This window comes from Vulpes lagopus, chromosome 2 (assembly GCF_018345385.1).
Source record: "Vulpes lagopus strain Blue_001 chromosome 2, ASM1834538v1, whole genome shotgun sequence".
NCBI classification, from domain to species: Eukaryota; Metazoa; Chordata; class Mammalia; order Carnivora; family Canidae; genus Vulpes; species Vulpes lagopus.
In genome coordinates, this window is record NC_054825.1 from 15,185,775 (window position 1) to 15,205,968 (window position 20,194).

Genomic DNA, 20,194 nt, shown 5'->3' on the forward strand with positions numbered 1-20,194 from the left:
CACCTGGGTGGCCCAGTCAGTTAAGCATCTGCCTTCAGTTCTGGTCATGATCTCAGGGTCCTGGAATCAAGCCCCATATTGGGCTCCCTGTTCAGTGGAGTCTGTTTCTGCCTCTCCCTCTGCTCCTCCCCACTGCCTGTGTTCTCTCTCACACATGAATGAATGAATGAATGAATGGGAAAAGGTCTAATCGAGGGACAATCCAGAAACATGTTTTTTATTTTTTGTTTTTGTTTTTTTTTTTTTTTTTGGTTGTTTTCTTTACATGCAGTTAAGATAAAATTTGTCTCTGGTGTCTTCAGAAATATTAACACTACTTCTTTATTTTTTAAATATCTTTTAATTTTTTTAAGATTTTATTTATTTATTCATGAGAGACACACAGAGAAGAGAGAGGCAGAGACACAGACAGAGGGAGAAGCAGGCTCCATGCAAGGAACCTAACATGGACTCAATCCCAGGACTCCAGGATCACGCCCTGGCCTGAAGGCAGGTGCTAAACCACTGAGCCAACCAGGGATCCCCAACACTACTTCCTTAAATACATAGTAGCAATATTGAAAATATTTTGTAAGAAAATAAATTAATGATATTATAGTGATAAATATTAGTTCAATACCTTATCCAAAGCCCTTCCGAATTATCTGTGTTCCCTTTACCAGTGACTAATTATGTACTAAATGACTTGAGGTCCCACTGAAGAAACAGTGGATGAATATTTATTCTGTATATTGATGAGATGATACGGTGCTTCCTCAATTTTATTTAATGGGTGCTGGGAACCAGAGATTCAGATAGGAATCATAAAAAGAGTGAAGAATCACTGCCTTCCGTTGGGACAGCTGACATCAACCTTCTGCTTAATGGTTTGTGAGTTTTTTCTGGTAGTATAAGTCAAACAATAATATAGTTGGCTGCCAAGTTAGTTCATCCCTCAGAACTCACTTGAGGATTACCACAAACTCCTGCCAACCAACACACACTATTGGCCACTGGGTCTTGCTAACTGTTAAGGTAATTAAGAGTTAGGTGCAACTATCTGGCCTTTTCTATTCTGGAATCCTGACATACCCACTGACACTAGGGAGCCCAGCTGACTGATAACATTTTCTCTTGTCTACCATGACCTACAGAGAATAGCCACCATTGAGTTTCAAAGGTTCCAGAGCTCTCCTGAAGATTGTACTCTTTATTATCTTAGTGAAGAAAGTGTTCTGGAACACGTCCAAGAAAATAGAATCAATTAATGGTCTATCTGATACTATGTAATACATGTGTTCCCATATATCAAGCTTCCTGAGTTTTCTGACACCAATGCTCAAAATTTCCTCAAGACGGCTCCAGCATCTCCCCACCTATTTACTAGAGGCAATCAGCATGCCGACATTTTAAAGATTCATCAACAATTACAGGTATATCACTAAGACGTGAAATCCTGGCTCTTAGGAGAGTGATATCCTATCAATAAATTCTCCCTTCTTCAGGCTTAGATTTCATGCTCCCTGATCCAACACCCTCAAGGTCCACTCTCATATATGCACTACTAGTTCCTGCCTTTGCAGATTATTTAAGCTCTGCAGCTTTTTCAGTATTAAGCTATCTCTTGCCTATCTACAGCAGAGACTGCATCTTCCCAGTCATGCTACATTGAGACCTGACACTTGTTAATGATCTGGAGATAATAAATGAAGGCAAGGGTACATTCTGGAAGAGGACAAACAACTCTTTAAGAAGCATAAACATCAAGTAAAATCTATACATTGTTGTCGGGGACAGGGAGGCTACCCTACTCTATCAAATGACAGAAGACTACCACTTGGAGCCAGGAGTCTTCAAGGGAATGAATCTAGAATTCAGGGCTCAGAGGTCATACTTGTGTCTCCACTGTATGCCTCAAACTCCCACTCTTCAACAGGCAGTGGCTCTGCCATGGATGAACTGTGAGAGCTGACCTTTCAGTTTCATTTGCAGCCAGCCAACATTATGATTAAATCCTGGGCATAATTTTCAACATACTCTGCTCTCTACGGGTAAAAGGTAAGAGTCTTCAAATGCTGTCATTAAGGCCATGAGATGTTCACAGCATGCCCTGAGTTGATTGAAGGCTCCTTCTTCAAGGCTTTATGGCAGTTAACAAAAGCAGTCAAGTCCACAACCATAGTTACTATCCCCCTATAACTTTCAAGTGAAATGATTCCTGCACAAACTAGCACTTCTCCTCCAACCTAACTTCATCCTATCAAACACAGTTAATATTCTCAATAATTATACTATAGCACACCAGGATAACCACTATCCCACTTATAATTAGCATTATAGTGCTCACTGCCACCTGATAAGTCATCCAGAACTCTCACCCTTTGTTGGCTGAGGATGATCCATCTTGGCATAAACTATCTTACCCTTCCTGGTTGCACTTGGCAGAAATGAGTACCTTTGGAACTAAAGATGGACAAAGATTCTCGGACTTTATGTGGAATAGGGGAAAGTACAGGAAACTGTCCACTATAGCTTTGTTGAAACTATCACAGCCATGGGAGTTAGGAAGATACATTGTTAAGTATCTGCCACAATATTTTATCAAAACTTCTTTCACCTATTTTTATTTTGTTAAGATAAATTATCTCCCACTGAAGAACACCAGGTTCTATCCCTAGGATCGTTAGAAGGCTAAAGAAAAAAAATTTAAATATCACCAACCTTCCTTACACTATTACATTGAAAAGGAATTTGAGTGAGACACTGCATTTCACAGAATGCAGATATGTGATGCCTTTACAGTGTAAAACTGATAAATTTTACAAAAATAATACACTGTGCTTCCTTTGAAGTCTACATGTTACTCCTCAAAAGTAAACAAGTTTCATAGATAACACCACCTCACTCATTATATATTTATCTTATAGTTCCGGTCTCCATTAAATTCATGTTTTAAGTTACCATTTCTGAGTTCCAGCTGTGGTTTAGGTCAGAGCCAGAACCCTGGCAAGATAAACAATGTAATGCCCCTTTGAATGAACACTTTGGCCCAATACTGAAACCCTGCCCACTGTCCCTGGTATTCCCCTTCCCCCAGCTTAGACCACAGGAAACACATTCTTAAAATTTTCTCCATATTATTTCTTGAGCAAATGATGGAGTGCATGGGGGTAAAAAAAAAAAAACTTTAAAAAGGGCATGGACCTCCCCTCAATTCCTGTGGCCCCCAGGAGCTCTGCACTTTATTAACCTTGCAAACTTGAGCTCAAGTCTTCTACATTTCCAGTTAGTTTTGCTCCAGGTAAGGCAGCATTCCTGTCTCATCTCTCCCTGAAAGTTCTTGTTTCCCTTTAGATTTGGGGCTGTTTACCCTGTAATCTCAATTCTCCAATGATTTCCAGAAAACTCATGGATTTACAGTTTGCCCAGTTCTTGTTTCTTTCATTGTAAATGTGGGAGTGATGCTCTTGCCAGGCCTCTTTGTCCTTGAACAAAAGCTTGAAATGCTATAACCATTTTCATTTTCACTCCCTTGCTTTGCTAATATAATTTCTCCTTCTGTTTACTATATTGTCCACCCAGAAAATTTTACCTCTCCTTCAAGTTCCAGCTCAAGTATCCTCTTCTCAAACTTTCCTGATCCCTCCAAGGTAAATTAATCCTGCCCTTTTGGTACTCCTTCAACACTTTCTTCATTCAATTCCATTATAAACTTATTAAACACTTACACTGTGGTACTAATGACATGGTCCTCAAAGAATTTCATTCTAGCAAAGTATACAGGCAAGTACACAGATAATGCAAAGAATAAATTAGCACACCAGAAGAAAACCAAGTGTAGTTTGAGGAGGTTATGAAAAATACGCAAGATGTGATATACAACTACATATTTAAAGCCAAACAAAAATTGTCCTGTGAAGAGGCAAAGGTGAGCAAGCATTTTAAATCAGTAATAGAGGAAATTAGTATATTATATTTTGGCTAGTCTCTCCACTGTTAACCTGAAAGATACTTTCAGCAAAAACTATGTGATATTCATCTTCATTAACAGTACAAGCACTTACTTGATAATTATTTAGTGATCTGAATGACTAGCTTTGCTTCCTAACAAGAATTTTTTTTAGTATAAGCACACTGTAAAAAATAATTGCTTTAAGAATGATGATCCTATTTTCATTGCCTCGTACTCAAAAGCCAAACAAATGAAACAAGGAAAAAATAATGAATATAATTCTATCTATAAAGGCTATTTACAAAATACTGTACAAATTAGTATTCCAATTTTTCACTTGCTTTTAAAAATCATAAAAAAGAATTAGGGAAAAAAAAGAATTAGAATTAGAGTTCATTCAGAATTCTATAGTTTTCTACTTTTTCATACATATGCCAAACCCTGTAACTCTGTATTTCTAAGCTTATAATCACATGATTTCAATTAATTAAAATACTGCTCTCACTTTTCTGGAAACAAAAGTATCTCACTAAAGTACCACATCACATTAGAGATAATTATTATAGATGGTTATATCACTTAAGCAAAACTATAGTACAAATTTAAATTGTCAGGTTTTTTTTTAAGATTTTTATTTATTTATTCATGAGAGACACACACAGAGACAGAGACAGAGACAGACAACAGACAGACAGAGGAAGAGACACAGGCAGAGGGAGCAGCAAGCTCCATACAGGGAGCCTGATGTTGGACTCAATACTAGGTCTCCAGGATCATGCCCTGGGCTGAAGGCAGCGCTAAACCGCTGAGCCACCAGGGCTGCCCAATTATCAGTTTTAATTGATGAAATAATGGAATCTTGAAACAAAAATAAAATATTTCTTGTTAATGACTAGGACCTTATACATAATTTGTGGCAGGAGAGAGGGAGGCAAGAAGTAGTACCAAACAAAAATGTAAGGCTCTTGTTAAAAATTTAGTTAAGAATTTCAAGATGGTGATAGTTAAACCAAGCACAACATGCTTATATGCATGAAGGCCTGTGCAAATGCACAGGGTACGGACCCAAGAAGGTGTTCCTACTCATGGATACCAGTATTCAACAAAATATTAGAAGTATCTTCTGTCCTTGAACAAAGAACTCTGATTTAAATCCATTGGTATTGAGACCAAAATAGCCTTCCTTAATAGGAGTTTCCCTAAGACCTTATACTTTGATCTCCTTTTTAAGTTTAGAGATTATGAAAGGATAAAAACTGGTTATGTTCACCTTCTCTGAACTTGAAAGCCTATGATACCTCAGTGGCTAGCCATAGTTACGACCATCTAACTTGAAATATTTAAAATAACTCTATAGCAAATAATATATTTGTTTTAAATTAAAAGAAACAAAATGATCATTTTCCACTGGTTAACAGACTTCTTTGTATATGAAAGTTTTAGAGAATCCTTTTTTATTAGAGTTGATGATTTGTGTCAAATACAGTACATTTATGTCTAATGTAAGTACATATATACAACTCAGAAACAAAAATTATTTTAATATGATATGACATATGTAAATTTAAAAAAAGGAATGTTTAGGTAACATTAAACGACTACTTTTAAGGATTAATTTTTTTGAGGGAGAGGATAATCTTGACAATAATTATAAAAAGACAAAAATTATTCATAAAACTACTGAATGCAGAGTAACAAAAGTGGGTTCACGTCTAGTGAAATAGAGAAATAAGTATAAGGAACCACTTGAAAGGGTTAAATGACTACAATTAATAATGACAGACTCAAAAGAAAGGCAAAAAATACATACTTTGAGTTATTTATTCAACATATGATGAACTATTTATTATATTTAACAATTATAAAAATAAAATACAAATTTGATGTATGTGTTTTCCCAAAAAATTAAGGATGTTTCTCTTTTGAGACATACCAAAGACAAACATGTTCTATGGATTCCTTTAAAGCCTCCACAAAACTGCCAATTTTCTTTAAAATTTTTAATTTATTTCATGAGAGACACAGAAAGAGGCAGAGACATAGGCAGAGGGAGAAGCAGGCTTCCTGCAATAAGCTTGATGTGGGACTCAATCCCAGGACCTTGGGATCATGACCTGAGCTGAAGGCAGACACTCAACCACTGAGCCACCCAGGCATCCCCAAAACTGCCATTTTTAAAAGGCTTAACTGTTTATGAGAGTTGATAAAATGCAATCAAAAATAGTTTACAAAAATATTGGCTGCTTAACTAGCACAACACTAAACTTAAAAAGGAAAACGTATAACAATCAGTTTATAGCAAAAATTCAATCCACTTAAGTTCTAAAAAGTCATTTTTACTTACAATTGGCATTGATCACCTTTTATTCCTTTGGTTGTGCAGAAACATTTTCCTGTGTGCATATGACAAATATTTGCATGGCCACTACATGTACAAGCTGTAAGTCAAAACGAAAATGACACTGAATATTCTCCATCACAAACATGCATCACATTTCATGCAGGGTTTTATTATTATCTTATTTTTGTACTGTGTATTTTCCTCTTGCTATCCAAAAATACTGGCTACACATAAGTTATTTTTTATTAAAGGGAAATAAGTTCACTTATTTAAAAATTTTGTGAAAACTCCTTAAAGTCTTTGAAGGTATCCTAATGTCTAGTATGGATCCAAGTATTATTATATTCTTCTTTAGACTCCTTTCTATTTTTCATATGATTAATGTATTTAATGAAATGAATTTCAAAAAGCACAAGAGTTTTGGAGTCAAACAGCTTAACTTCAAAATTTTCATCTATAATCACCAGCTACCTTGGGCAATGTATTTAACTTCTCTGCTTTAGCCTATTCATCTGCCAAAAAAAAAATAATAATAATAATACTTAGCTCTTAATATCCACAGAAGATTAAATGAGATCATGTATTTTTAAATATCTAACACATATCAAACACTTAGTAAGTACAGCTATTACTTCTACTATTATACTGCTAACAATAATAATAATAATATAGTTATATATCATGTAAAAAAGCATGTCTATTTATTGCCCCCAAATCATCTTATTAAGCTTCTGAGATCATCCTCAGTTTTAATATTCCAGAATATTAACTGAAACATTCCAGGGCATAATAGTTACACACAGTCACTTTGGTTCAGATGAACTCGCTTCATATTCTTATGTTGCATTCCTTGTTAAAGATTAGCATTCCAATTATTTGAGACCCAAACTTTATACTTTATTGGGTCTAACATACAATCCAATGGCAGGTTCTAGTCTCAGCATGCACAATCTCTTTTGTATCTGACCCCTCCTTTTCATTGTCATAACCACTGTAATTGGTACTTCACATTGTCATTCACCTTCTCTTAATGACATCAATCACATTATCTGATCTTTGTACTGTCAGTTTTACTGACAGAATTACTGTCAGAATTACTGTTAGTAATTCTAGGCTACAGTGCATTTGCCAATCTTGAGACAGTCTAAAGAGACCATGCCAACCATGCCACCAGCCCTTTCAAAAATCTTCAGTGAGAACTACTGTGTGCCTGCATGCCTCCAGCTAGTTAAACCACTCTCTGATATAAATGAAACAATGTGTTTTTTTCCTGATTCACATACACATATAAAAATTAGTAAACGTGTCATAGGTTTTGATCAAAATATAAAATTAGAATTACAGAACACTAAGCATCTTGATAATTGTTTATTATTACTTGCTTTGAAAAATAATAGATGATTAATATAAAGTAAATATACACACCCCTATACACCCATAAAAAGTAAATTTTGGTACTATGCAGATTCTTAACAATCTGGCTTTTTGCTACAAGAGATTTCTACATAAAAGTCTGATTTTTTTCTTCCTAAAGAATATTTAAATAAATCAGCATAATTTTCCTTTAAGTTTGTAGAATTAACTATGGAGACACACGATGTAGAATTACAGAAATGAATGACAAGGTGTAGTATTGTAAGGAATAAAGAAACCAATCAGCGAGCAATAATGGGACCCTAAGATATATTGATAACACTTAACTTCATAAATAGTAAATGAATATGCCATGATAGCTTAATATTAACTTGCAGAGTTTCATATTAATAGTCTTATATCCAGAAAGTTACTAAAAATAATAATGTACATTAATATTTTAAACTTGGATAAACCTTTTATATATATATATACCCTTTATGGCAGAAAGAGATAAAAGTTATGTTTGCAGAGTTCCTTAAAAGAATTATCATTGTATAGTAGTTTTAATAATTCCTGAGACAAAAAAAATTGTGTTAAAACACCTTTTAATGTAAGCTCATTTTGAGAGAATTCCCTTGTGGTTCTGTACTCCAGGCTAAAATGGCACAAATGTATTTTAAATTCAATTGTTTAAAATTTATACTTCATGACAGGGTTGAAATTATTCTGTTGTCAGCATTTGAGGTTATCTTTTTACGCTGAATAAGCACCTATGAAATCATTATATGGTGGCCTTTGTTTGGGAAATTTTATATGATGATGATTTTAGAGCCTAGACATACACTAGAGGGACATTATGTGGTCACATGTTATCTCCGTTCCTCTAAAGCATAAAGTTGCAGTATCAACTTACAACCAAAACTGAACAATAAGGACAGAAAAAAAAAAAGGATGCTATAAGGGTTATTCTAACAAGTTGTACATGAATATACCTAGAAATATGAAACCAAAAGTAGTACTCATTGACAGCACTTGTTTCAAAGTCAGTTTATGTGCCAAAGTCCCTTTCATTGCTACATCACTGCTATCTGTTGAATACTTATAACAATAATTTCTGGAAGGTTAGGAAATCATGTCCATTTAATATGCTTCATATACTTCTAGCATATTATACATGTTTTTTAGTAGATATGGTATTTCAAAGGAGTAAGAATTCTGACAAAGGCAAATGTTCAAATAGCTGATCCAAAATTCTATTTTTTTAAGATTTTATTTATTTATTTGACAGAGACAGAGAGAGAGCAGCAAGAGAGCACAAGCAGAAGAAGAAGCAGAGGGAGAGAGAGAAGCAGGCTCCCTGCTCTGTGAAGCAGGGCTTGATCTCAGGACTCTGGGGTCATGACCTGAGCAGAGGGGAGATACTTAACCTACTGAGCCACAGGTGCCCCTAAAATTCTGTTCTTCAAACTTACATTTTTATTTAGAATTCTAAGCACAAATTTTCATCGATGTTTGGTTTATGAAAAGGGGAAACAATATAGCTGTTTCTTTCTGATATAAATAACATGAAATGTTGATATCAATAATATCTTAGCAATCTAATTTTTTCTCATTAAAAATGCCTGAATTACAACTATTGCTATATACTTGTGGTTGAGAGTGTAATTTTTTTTCTAACAAAAAAGTGATAGTGCTCATAATTAAAAATAGGCCACTGGGCTTACAGGGATTGCTTTGTTTAGTTAGGATATTTGATACCTCTATTGCCTAAATAAATAGTAGTAAAACTCAGTAATCCAGCCCTAGCTCCAGTATTTTCTGAATGCTATAGAGTGTGAGGCACTGTTCTAGAACTGTAATTAAGATGGCAAACAAGGGATGCCTCGGTGGTTGTCAGCTGAGCCTCTAACTCTTGATTTCAGCCCAGGTCGTGATCTCTGGGTCCTGAGATGGAGCTCCTCACTGGACCCCATGCTCAGCGGGGAGTCTACTTGAGGATTCTCTCTCCCTCTCCCTCTGTGCCTCCTCCCCTCTCCCCCTGCTTATGTGTTCTCTTTTCAAGTAAATAAGTAAATCTTTAAAAGAAAAAGATGGCAAATAAAAAATCTAGAACTTAATTAACTGGAATCTTCAAATGGCATTGTTTCAAGGATTTCAGTAATAGGTTAAAAAAATCTAAAGGGCCCAGAGGGCTGGAAGATTTATATTTTATATTCCAAAGCTTTCCAACATACTCAAAGATGGAAAGAAGAGACTCTAACCATCTATTCTAACTATATGCCTGGGGACAAATCTGGCCCATTTCCTAATTTTTGTATAGCCCATAAGCTAAGAATGGTTTTTACATTTTTAAAGGATTGTGAAGAAAGAGGTAGAGGAGAAGGTGGAGATGAAGGAGGAAAGAAGGAGGAGAAGGCAGAGGAAGAAGCAGAGGCAGCAATGGCAGCAACCATAAGTGGCCCACAAAAGCAAAATTTACTATTTAACCCTTTAGAGGAAAAAAAGCATTCCGATCCCTGATCTATAATCGCAAAGCCTGGAATCACATATTTGCCAGTTTTCCATTCTGATTTATTTTTAAAAACTGAAAGCATATTTAAAACAAGTTGGGTCATTTTTTTCCTAACAGAAAAGGGTTAAGCAAAAACATTCAAATATTTAAAAATTTCACCATAAAAATTTTAACTCAGCCTCTGGAATTATATTCTTAATACCCTGTTTACTTTCATATGTTTACTTTTAAAAAAGAGTGATTTTAATCTTGTGTCATTTTCTTTGATAAAAGAATAAGCCTTTTGTCATATTTCATTTTCTCACTCTAGCTAGCTAAATTTCTTGACTATTGCTAATGACTACCATTAAAGTATTTAAATCAATTAAAATGACTCCTTAAGCTTTATTTATTTAATCTGGTTTACATGCATCTAAAAAATAGAATAAAATATTAATATCCTGAGCTATAACTGAAAATTTAAGAATGACACAGTATTAGAAGCAATTCACAAAGATTACTACTTGCCACAAGTTCAAATTCTTAAATTCCAACTGAATTTTTATTGTATCTATTTTGAATCTGCATTGTTTTCAATGAGATTACTTTAAAAGATTGCCTTGAATAGATACTAGACCATGAATCCAAAAATCTGAAAAAGTATTGAATATTATGTTAAAAACATAAAACATTTTGTAACATAATAATATTTTGTATCTATATAGGGCTGTACTACTTTTGAAATACTTTCATACATGTTACCTCTTAAAACTTTCAGTTTACATATTATAGCCATCTGACAAAAGAACTTCAAAGAAATGAAAAAAAGATTTTATCAGAATTGATAAATTGATTACATCATCAAACAAAAAAATGCAAAAAAAAAGCCAGAAAACATTAAAAAAAGAAAAGCTCAAGAAAAAGAACCAGCGTACAAGATATTAAAGCATTGATAAGCCCTCTATAATAAAAAACCCTGTGTTACTGGCACATCAATAGACAAACATATCAGCAGAGTAGAATAGAAAATCCATAAACAAAACCAAATATATATGAAACTTCAAAATATTAAAGGCTTGTATATTAAATCAGGGATCAAAATGAATTTTTTAAAATCAATGTCAACAGGACAACTGGTGGAAAAAGGTCAATTTAGATCCATACTTCAAAACATACACAAAATTAAACTCTAAAAGCATTAGTGATCTAACTGTAAAAAAAATAAAACCACACAAGTTAACAGAAGAATACATAGGTAACTTGGATAACTTGGATGTAAAAAAAAATTATTCTAACTCTAATTCAAGAGTGATAATTTTTGATGAGATTAAAATATAAAGACCAGCATGGCAAAAAAAAACCCAAAAATCACTATAAGCAATATGAGCGGACAGATAAAAACTTGGAGAAAACTGTTCAACAGATAGATAATATTCCTAATAAGAATTCCCATCAAGGGCAGCCCTGGTGGCTCAGCGGTTTAGTGCCGCCTTCAGCCCAGGGTGTGATCCTGCAGACCCAGGATCGAGTCCCACGTCAGGCTCCCTGCATGGAGCCTGCTTCTCCCTCTGCCTGTATCTCTGCTTCTCTCTCTCTCTCTCTCTCTCTCTCATGAATAAATAAATTAAATCCTTAAAAAAAAAGAATTCTTATCAAATTAAAAAAAGGATAAAAATATCTCAACAGAAAATTGAGCAAAAGACATAAATAGAAAATTCACATAAAATATAAAAATGGTCCTTAAATGTATGCAGATAAGATTAATTTCACCTAGGATGAGAGAACTAAAAATTAAAATTTCCATCTGTCAGACAAAAAGTTAAAAAGTATAAAAAATAGGGACGCCTGAGTGGCTCAGCATTTGAGTGTCTGCCTTTGGCTCAGGGCATGTTCCCAGCGCTGGGATCAAGTCCTGCATGGGGGTCCCTACAAGGAGCCTGCCTCTCCGTCTGTGTCTCTGCCTTTCTCTCTCTGTTTCTCTAATGAATAAATAGATAAAATCTTAAATATATATATATATATATATATAAATATTTTGTTAACAAAGCTATATGGAAACAGGTACTCTCATACATTGCTAGTGGAAATACAGACTGGTACATACTAGCAATACAAAATATGCGTTTATTTCTTAAAATCACATGCTCCCTTCTAGGAATTTGTCCTGAAGATAGACCTCTTACAGTACAGATATATACATGGACACAAAAGTTTCCACTACTGACATTTGAAGTTATGGGCATTCACATAAACATTCATAGTTGGAGAATAGTTGAATAAAGTATATCCTCATAATGTAGCACTGGGAAGCTATAAAAACAATGAGGAAGAATCTCTATAACTAAGGTGGAATAATTCCCAAGTTATATTATTAGATGACAAAAAAACAGTACAATAGAACATTTTTTGTGGAAAAAAAAGAAAATATGCATGTCTTTGCATATTTAAACTTAAAAAATAATATAGGGAGGATAAACCAGGGAATGGTTTGAGTTAGGTTACGTAAGGCATGAGTGAGAATGTCATGAAAAGAATGAGGGGAATGGCAGGGAGGACACTGACATTTTGTACATTTGTGATTTTTGAGGACCATGATAATATGTCACATATTCAAAAAAGAAAATAACATCAACAATACTGGTGGGGTGCAGGTGGCCCTGAAGCTAACTAAACACAGAAATAAATTAATGATCCTTACTCAAATGACTAACAATCACACGGAAGGAGGAAAAAAGAATGAACATAAGTACTTTTTAAATACAATTACAGACTATATGTCCTCATACAGAAGATAAAAAGAAGCAAATAAATGCTAAACTCTAATTAGTAGACTTCCTTTTTACAGAGGTATAGTTCAGCAATTCTGAAACTACCTTCTGTTTATTTTAAGATTGAAGAAATTTTAAAACATTTTATAGAGAATGAAAGTCAGCTAAAAATTTGGACAGTAGGGAGAATAGAATGAGACTTATAGTAAGGGACAGAAAATGAAGCATTAGTGTAAACACAAAGATTTTAATATTTTTGTAAAGATTTTATTCATTTGTTTTATTTTAGAGGGAATGTACAAGCAAGGGGAGGAGCAGAGGGAGAAAGACGGAGATGGAAATATTCCCAAGTAGACTCCATGCTAAGCACAGAGCCCAAGATGGTACTCAATCTCACAATTCTGAGATCATGACCTGAGCTGAAACTGAAAGTCAGACTCTCAACTTACTGAGCCACCCAGGTGTCCCTAAACTCATGGATTTTAGTATAAAGTATAGATGAATGTAGAAAGGTACATCAAGGGCAGCCCTGGTGGCTCAGCGGTTTAGTGCTATCTTCAGCCTGGGGTATGATCCTAGAGACCTGGGATGGAGTCCCATGTCGGGCTCCCTGCATGGAGCCTGCTTCTCCCTCTGCTTGTGTCTCTGCCTCTCTCTCTCTCTCTCCCTGTCTGTCTCATGAATAAATAAATAAAATCTTTAAAAAAAAGAAATGTACATCAAAAGATTATATGTTCTTAGAAACATTAATATAATGAAATGCTAACTCTATGTCAAGCACAGTACTACCACCTATGGAATTAAGATACAAACATAATATAAAAAAAAATTCAAAAACAAGTGAGACGAACTTTAGTTCTCAAGTTCGTTCACATCCTCCTTAGAAAAAGAAGTAAACAATGACTTAAAAATACTGATGGCTATCATCACGGAGGTACCAGCACTGCCTGAAGTTAGGAGAGACATTACAAAACATTTTCAGGCAAAGCTGAAATCTCAGAAATGATTTAGGAAGCTCAGACGTACAACAATGTCCAGGGAAGTAAAAGTAGTTCAAATAGGAAAAGAGCTGGATTTACATGAAAGAGTGGTTGGACCTAAAGTAAAAAGGTATACAGTGATGTGAATGTCCTAGCAACAAAATAAAAGAATAATTAAAACAGAGAGAGGCTGATCTGTTTGGAAACTACTACCATAGGCTAGGCTAAAATACAGACACAACTGGACATGACATGATACTCTATATAGAAAACCCAAAAGCCTCCACCCCAAGATTGCTAGAACTCATACAGCAATTTGGTAGCGTGGCAGGATACAAAATCAGTGCCCAGAAGTCAATGGCATTTCTATACACTAACAATGAGACTGAAGAAAGAGAAATTAAGGAGTCAATCCCATTTACAATTGCACCCAAAAGCATAAGATACCTAGGAATAAACCTACCCAAAGAGGTGAAGGATCTATACCCTAAAAACTATAGAACACTTCTGAAAGAAATTCAGGAAGACACAAAGACATGGAAAAAGATTCCATGCTCATGGATTGGCAGAATTAATATTGTGAAAATGTCAATGTTACCCAGGGCAATTTACACGTTTAATGCAATCCCTATCAAAATACCATGGACTTTCTTCAGAGAGTTGGAACAAATTATTTTAAGTTTTGTGTGGAACCTGAAAAGACCCTGAATAGCCAGGGGAATTTTAAAAAAGAAAACCATATCTGGGTGCATCACAATGCCAGATTTCAGGTTGTACTACAAAGCTGTGGTCATCAAGACAGTGTGGTACTGGCAAAAAAACAGACACATAGATCAATGGAACAGAATAGAGAACCCAAAAGTGGACCCTGAACTTTATGGTCAACTAATATTTGACAAAACAGGAAAGACTATCCACTGGAGAAAGGACAGTCTCTTCAATAAATGTTGCTGGGAAAACTGGACATCCACATGCAAAACAATGAAACTAGACCTCTCTTTCACCATACACAAAGATAAACTCAAAATGGATAAAAGATCTAAATGTGAGACAAGATTCCATCAAAATCCTAGAAGAGAACACAGGCAACACCCTTTTTGAACTTGGCCACAGTAACTTCTTGCAAGATACATCCACGAAGGCAAAAGAAACAAAAGCAAAAATGAACTCTTGGGACTTCATCAAGATAAGAAGCTTTTGCACAGCAAAGGATACAGTCAACAAAACTAAAAGACAACCTACAGAATGGGAGAAGATATTTGCAAATGACATATCAGATAAAGGACTAGTTTCCAAGATCTATAAAAAACTTCTTAAACTCAACACCAAAGAAACAAACAATCCAATCATGACATGGGCAAAAGACATGAACAGAAATCTCACAGAGGAAGACATAGACATGGCCAACAAACACATGAGAAAATGCTCTGCATCACTGGCCATCAGGGAAATACAAATCAAAACCACAATGAGATACCACCTCACACCAGTGAGAATGGGGAAAATTAACAAGGCAGGAAACCACAAATGTTGGAGAGGAGGCGGAGAAAAGGGAACCCTCTTACACTGTTGGTGGGAATGTGAACTGGTGCAGCCACTCTGGAAAACTGTGTGGAGGTTCCTCAAAGAGTTAAAAATAGACCTGCCCTACGACCCAGGAATTGCACTGCTGGGGATTTACCCCAAAGATACAGATGCAGTGAAACGCTGGGACACCAAGCGCTTATATTTTAGCAGTAATGTCCACAATAGCCAAACTGTGGAAGGAGCCTCGGTGTCCATCGAAAGATGAATGGATAAAGAAGATGTGGTCTATGTATGCAATGGAATATTAGCTGTTAGAAACGACAAATACCCACCATTGCTTCAACGTGGATGCAACTGGAGGGTATTATGCTGAGTGAAATGAGTCAATCGGAGAAGGACAAACATTATATGTTCTCATTCATTTGGGGAATATAAATAAGAGTGAAAGGGAATAGATGGGAAGGGAGAAGAAATGGGTAGGTAATATCAAAAAGGGAGACAGAACATAAAGACTCCTAACTCTGGGAAACGAACTAGGGGTGGTGGAAGAGGAGGAGGGCGGGGGGTGGGGGTGAATGGTGACGGGCACTGAGGGGGGCACTTGACGGGATGAGCACTGGGTGTTATTCTGTATGTTGGCAAATTGAACACCAATAAAAAATAAATTTATTATAAAAAATAAATAAAACAAGATTAATCAAAGAAATATAAAAGAAAAAATTTAGGCAAAGTTCTTAGCAATGTTCCTGGTATAAATAAACTATTATTAGCTATTCGTTATATACGCTGTTTCATATTATATATTTATTAATATATTGTTAAATTATAGATAATTTATTATGCTATTATATATGTTTAATGTAATGCTTGGTGCTTAACTGATGAAAAAAGAATGTTAGTGTCATTAACTAAAATATGGACATATAGAAAAAGAGAAGGAAATATGTGATGGAATATGAGAAACAAATTAGAATGCATAACCAGAAAAATTATCTTAGGTCACAGCATAAAAGGCATTGTAAGTCTTATTGAGCAGTTTTTAATTTTTTCACAGACACTTTTGAAGCAATAAAAGATTTCAGAAATTGTAATAAAATTGCTGAATATTCTTAGGAAGAAAAGTACGTCTTTGTTTCTCTTCCTACAAAGGAAATATAAAGGTGGATAACAAATGGAAACACTGTATGGAGGGTACAGAGACTATACACTCTTTTGTTGTTGTTTTGTTTTTTAAGCACTAATTATATTTTATTAATTGCCTTGTTATGTAGTACCTATTAACCAGAGACTGTACTATATGTAATTCACATTATAACCCAGTTTCTCTGTTTTCCCCTCCTGCTATCTTGTTTAAGGGGTGTTGGTGATGATTAATCTAGTACAGTCTCCAGGCCATAGGATGCAGGGGAGGTGTATCTGGACCAGGAGAGGAATCAACATGCTTAGACACACAGGGGCGGGTGCATCTCTGACATGACAGTGGCTGTGGGATGTTAAGCCAGGGTAGGGTGCTGTTGTTGAGACTGGAAGGGCAGCAAGGTAGGAGGTGGGTGGGCACAGGTGTGGAGAGCCCCAAGGGGATTGACCTTTGGCCATTTTTTGCCTTAAAGTTTGGTGGGGTGGAGGAGGGAATGAAGATTGTGTGCATCGTGCATAGCTGAGGAAATCCTAGGGCCGTCTCCAGTTGATTTGCTTAGAAATAAGGGTATTTTATAGATATAAATTATTCTATGCTGTGTTGAATTAATCAACAGAAAAGGAGGGAAATCACCTCCTTCAGACTTTTTAACTATCTGAAATTTTAACCATGCTTTTAACTTACTGTTTTTACCCAGCTCTGAAGGTCATTGTTCCTGCCTGTGTCTGAATAAAATCATATTGGTATTAAAAAAAAAAAGGTATTCATTTATTCATTAATTCATTCAACAAATATGTAATAAGAAGCTATTGCATTTCAGCTAACCTGTAATATCCAACAGCAACAGAAGAAAAGGGGAATCATGGAAGTTTTACTGGTATTATCATTAACTAAAATGGGGATGAAAAGAGAATATATTTAAATTAAAAAGTCACTGAATTCAGTTTTTGAATGAATTAACATGAATAATAGTGGCCTTATACAGGAAATTAAAAAACAAGTTAAAATTTCTTATTAAAATAAATATACAATTAAATGTTCATATATTTCCTTTAGTCTAAAAATTATAGATTATTGTTCTTATAAAGTCAGTAGATGGACCCATAGAGCAAAAGCAAGATGAAAAGTATAGATAAAATTAGTTGTGATTAAGAGAAAAGCAAATATTTGCATTCATATCCTATAGTATATAAAAATGGACCTTTGAGAGAAAAGGTGTTTCTTGTTAATACATTAAGAAGGATTTTAATATGTTTATGAAATATTTACAGAATATATTTATGCTGATGCTCACCTACCCCTGCTCTAGGCATTTCTAACATATAATTAACTTTTCCACCATCACTAATTAGTTTTTGTGCATTACCTGAGCAATGAAAAAGTCTGTATCCAAACTGGCATTTAGAAAATTTCATTCTTTAAAAAAAAATCCATAAAACCAAATACATGCTTAGTTTCTTAAATTAACCTCTAATTTTCTGGAGTATAATAAATAAATGTTTTGTGCTTTAGAATATAGGAAATATGCCCCATTTTAAATTTACATTTTAGTTTCCATCCTAGGCCTGTTATTTGAGGGAAATAAGAATTCCTTAACTTTCGTAGGTTTGTATAAAAGCCTTTTGTTGTTGTTTTTTTTATTGTTAAATTAAATCATAATATCTTATATCACTTTTTAAACAACCAAATAGTGCCAGATCCTTGTAATACAAAACCTCAAGCAATACATGATAAGAGAACTAAGCATCACATCAAATAAAATTAAGGAGAAATATTAAGATAAAATAATGGCTTCTATCTAGTCCCTGAAAGATAAGTATTGTACTTGTAGATTTAAAATCATAAAGTAATTTTTAAAATTCCATTAGGTATATTAGTGAATTTATTAATGAAAAGAAAGCATGCAAGTGACATACTTCATTGTCAAAAACATGCAAACCAGAGGTGGAAATAATCCATAGCATCAGGCCTAGGACCTTAAATAACACTAAGGAAATGACAAAAACTGAAATGAAGATTTAAAGTTAGAATAGGTGGAAAGTAGAAGTTTATGCAAACAAAAAACAGGGAAAGAGATCTTGAGGAAATAGGGTGGATATAATAAAGGTGCAAAAGTAAGCCAAGCGAAGTTCCCCAACTCTCAAAAGTCCAGTGACTGTCTCTGGCAGTTTCATTAGGCTTGGCCTATGAAACTCTGAAAAGTTTCTGAAAAGAAAGTAGTAAATTGCACCTTCTACTAACCACAACCAAGGTCATTCTGAAATCACCTGACTTAATGTCAGGTCCAAATACTTTTCATAGTCTCAATTCCTCTTGCCCTTTTTGATTCCTATTTTATAAGGATAAAAGGGATAAAAAGAGCGAAAAAGGATGGAGTAGAAAAGGAAAGCTTAGTATTTGTAAGTATAAGTATTTGAAGTTAAAGGACCACTTCCCCCCAAAATAGAAAACATTTCAAAATAATTAGAACAGAGAGAAGACAAATTAAAAATATTATAGAACCTATGAAATAAAGATTTTTTGAAATCATTCAGTTTAAACAGGTAACTTTGCAGGACTTAAAAAGTCTTTTTTTTTTTGCTTTTCTTAAAGTATTTCTGAAGAAAATCTTTTTTTAATAAAGCTTTTATTTTTTAAAAAAAAAGACTTTATTTATTCATCAGAGACACAGAGAGAGAGGCAAGGACATAGGCAGAGGGAGAAGTAGACTGATGTGGAACTTGATCCCAGGATCACGACCTAACCCAAAGGCAGATGATTAACCACTGAGCCGCCCAGATGCCCCTTTTTAAAGTTCTTATAATACATCCTTTTATGAATAATCAAAGAAAACAAATATATATAAATATTTTTAAACATTTCGGGAATTAATAGCATTTTAGCTTTGTCTTACATTCAGAACAAGGTATAATGAAAAGCATGCAACTAATGATAATCACATAAAATTAAAACTTATAAATTGAAAACTTATAAATTGAATTCACCTACTAAAATTTATAAGTCAGATTAGGGAAAATACAACAATAATAATACTGTTTCAAAAGTCTAAATCATACATTTTCATTAACATACATAAGCCTACTGATGTTATAAATTATAGTAATAAAAAGAATGGTAATAATGGTAATAATAGCATTCTAGAGTTAACATTTGCCAGAAACACATATGATTTCTTATGTAAAGTATCTCATGTAGGCCTCACAATAAATTAAATTAGTCACATAATTTTTAGGTAAGGATATTCAGACACTAAGATGTTAAGTAATTACCCAAGATGACACTGATATTGCCTAGATATGGACCCAGCAATATAATGCCATATCCCTAGGTGTTTACATTGGTTTATTCTTTCATAGCTACAAAGATTGATAAATGATAGATAGATAGATAGATAGATAGATAGATAGATAGATAGATACTCCATAGCAAATTCTTACTAGAGAATCTTCTTGGACATCAATGAAAAATTTAAATAATTTTAATTATAAACCACATTTTAAAGTTTTTTTGTTTGTCTCAAGTTCGTATTTAAATTCCAGTTAGTTAATATACACTGTAATAATAGTCTCAGGAGCAGAATTTATTGACTCATCATTTATTTTTTTTCACTCCCCACATCACTATTTTATTTTATTCATTACAATTACCACTACCTAAAAGTC

At 34.3% G+C, this 20,194-nt stretch overlaps 1 protein-coding gene across 3 annotated transcripts in view; it reads right to left on the bottom strand.

Moving 5' to 3' along the window:
* ATRNL1 (attractin like 1) overlaps nt 1-20,194 on the bottom strand; it is a 760,501-nt gene that overhangs the window by 529,727 nt on the left and 210,580 nt on the right. For all 3 annotated transcript variants that reach the window (XM_041742630.1, XM_041742631.1, XM_041742632.1), the window contains exon 20: nt 6,276-6,369. In XM_041742630.1, the coding sequence (XP_041598564.1) occupies nt 6,276-6,369 (94 nt within the window). The remainder of the gene's footprint in view (nt 1-6,275; nt 6,370-20,194) is intronic.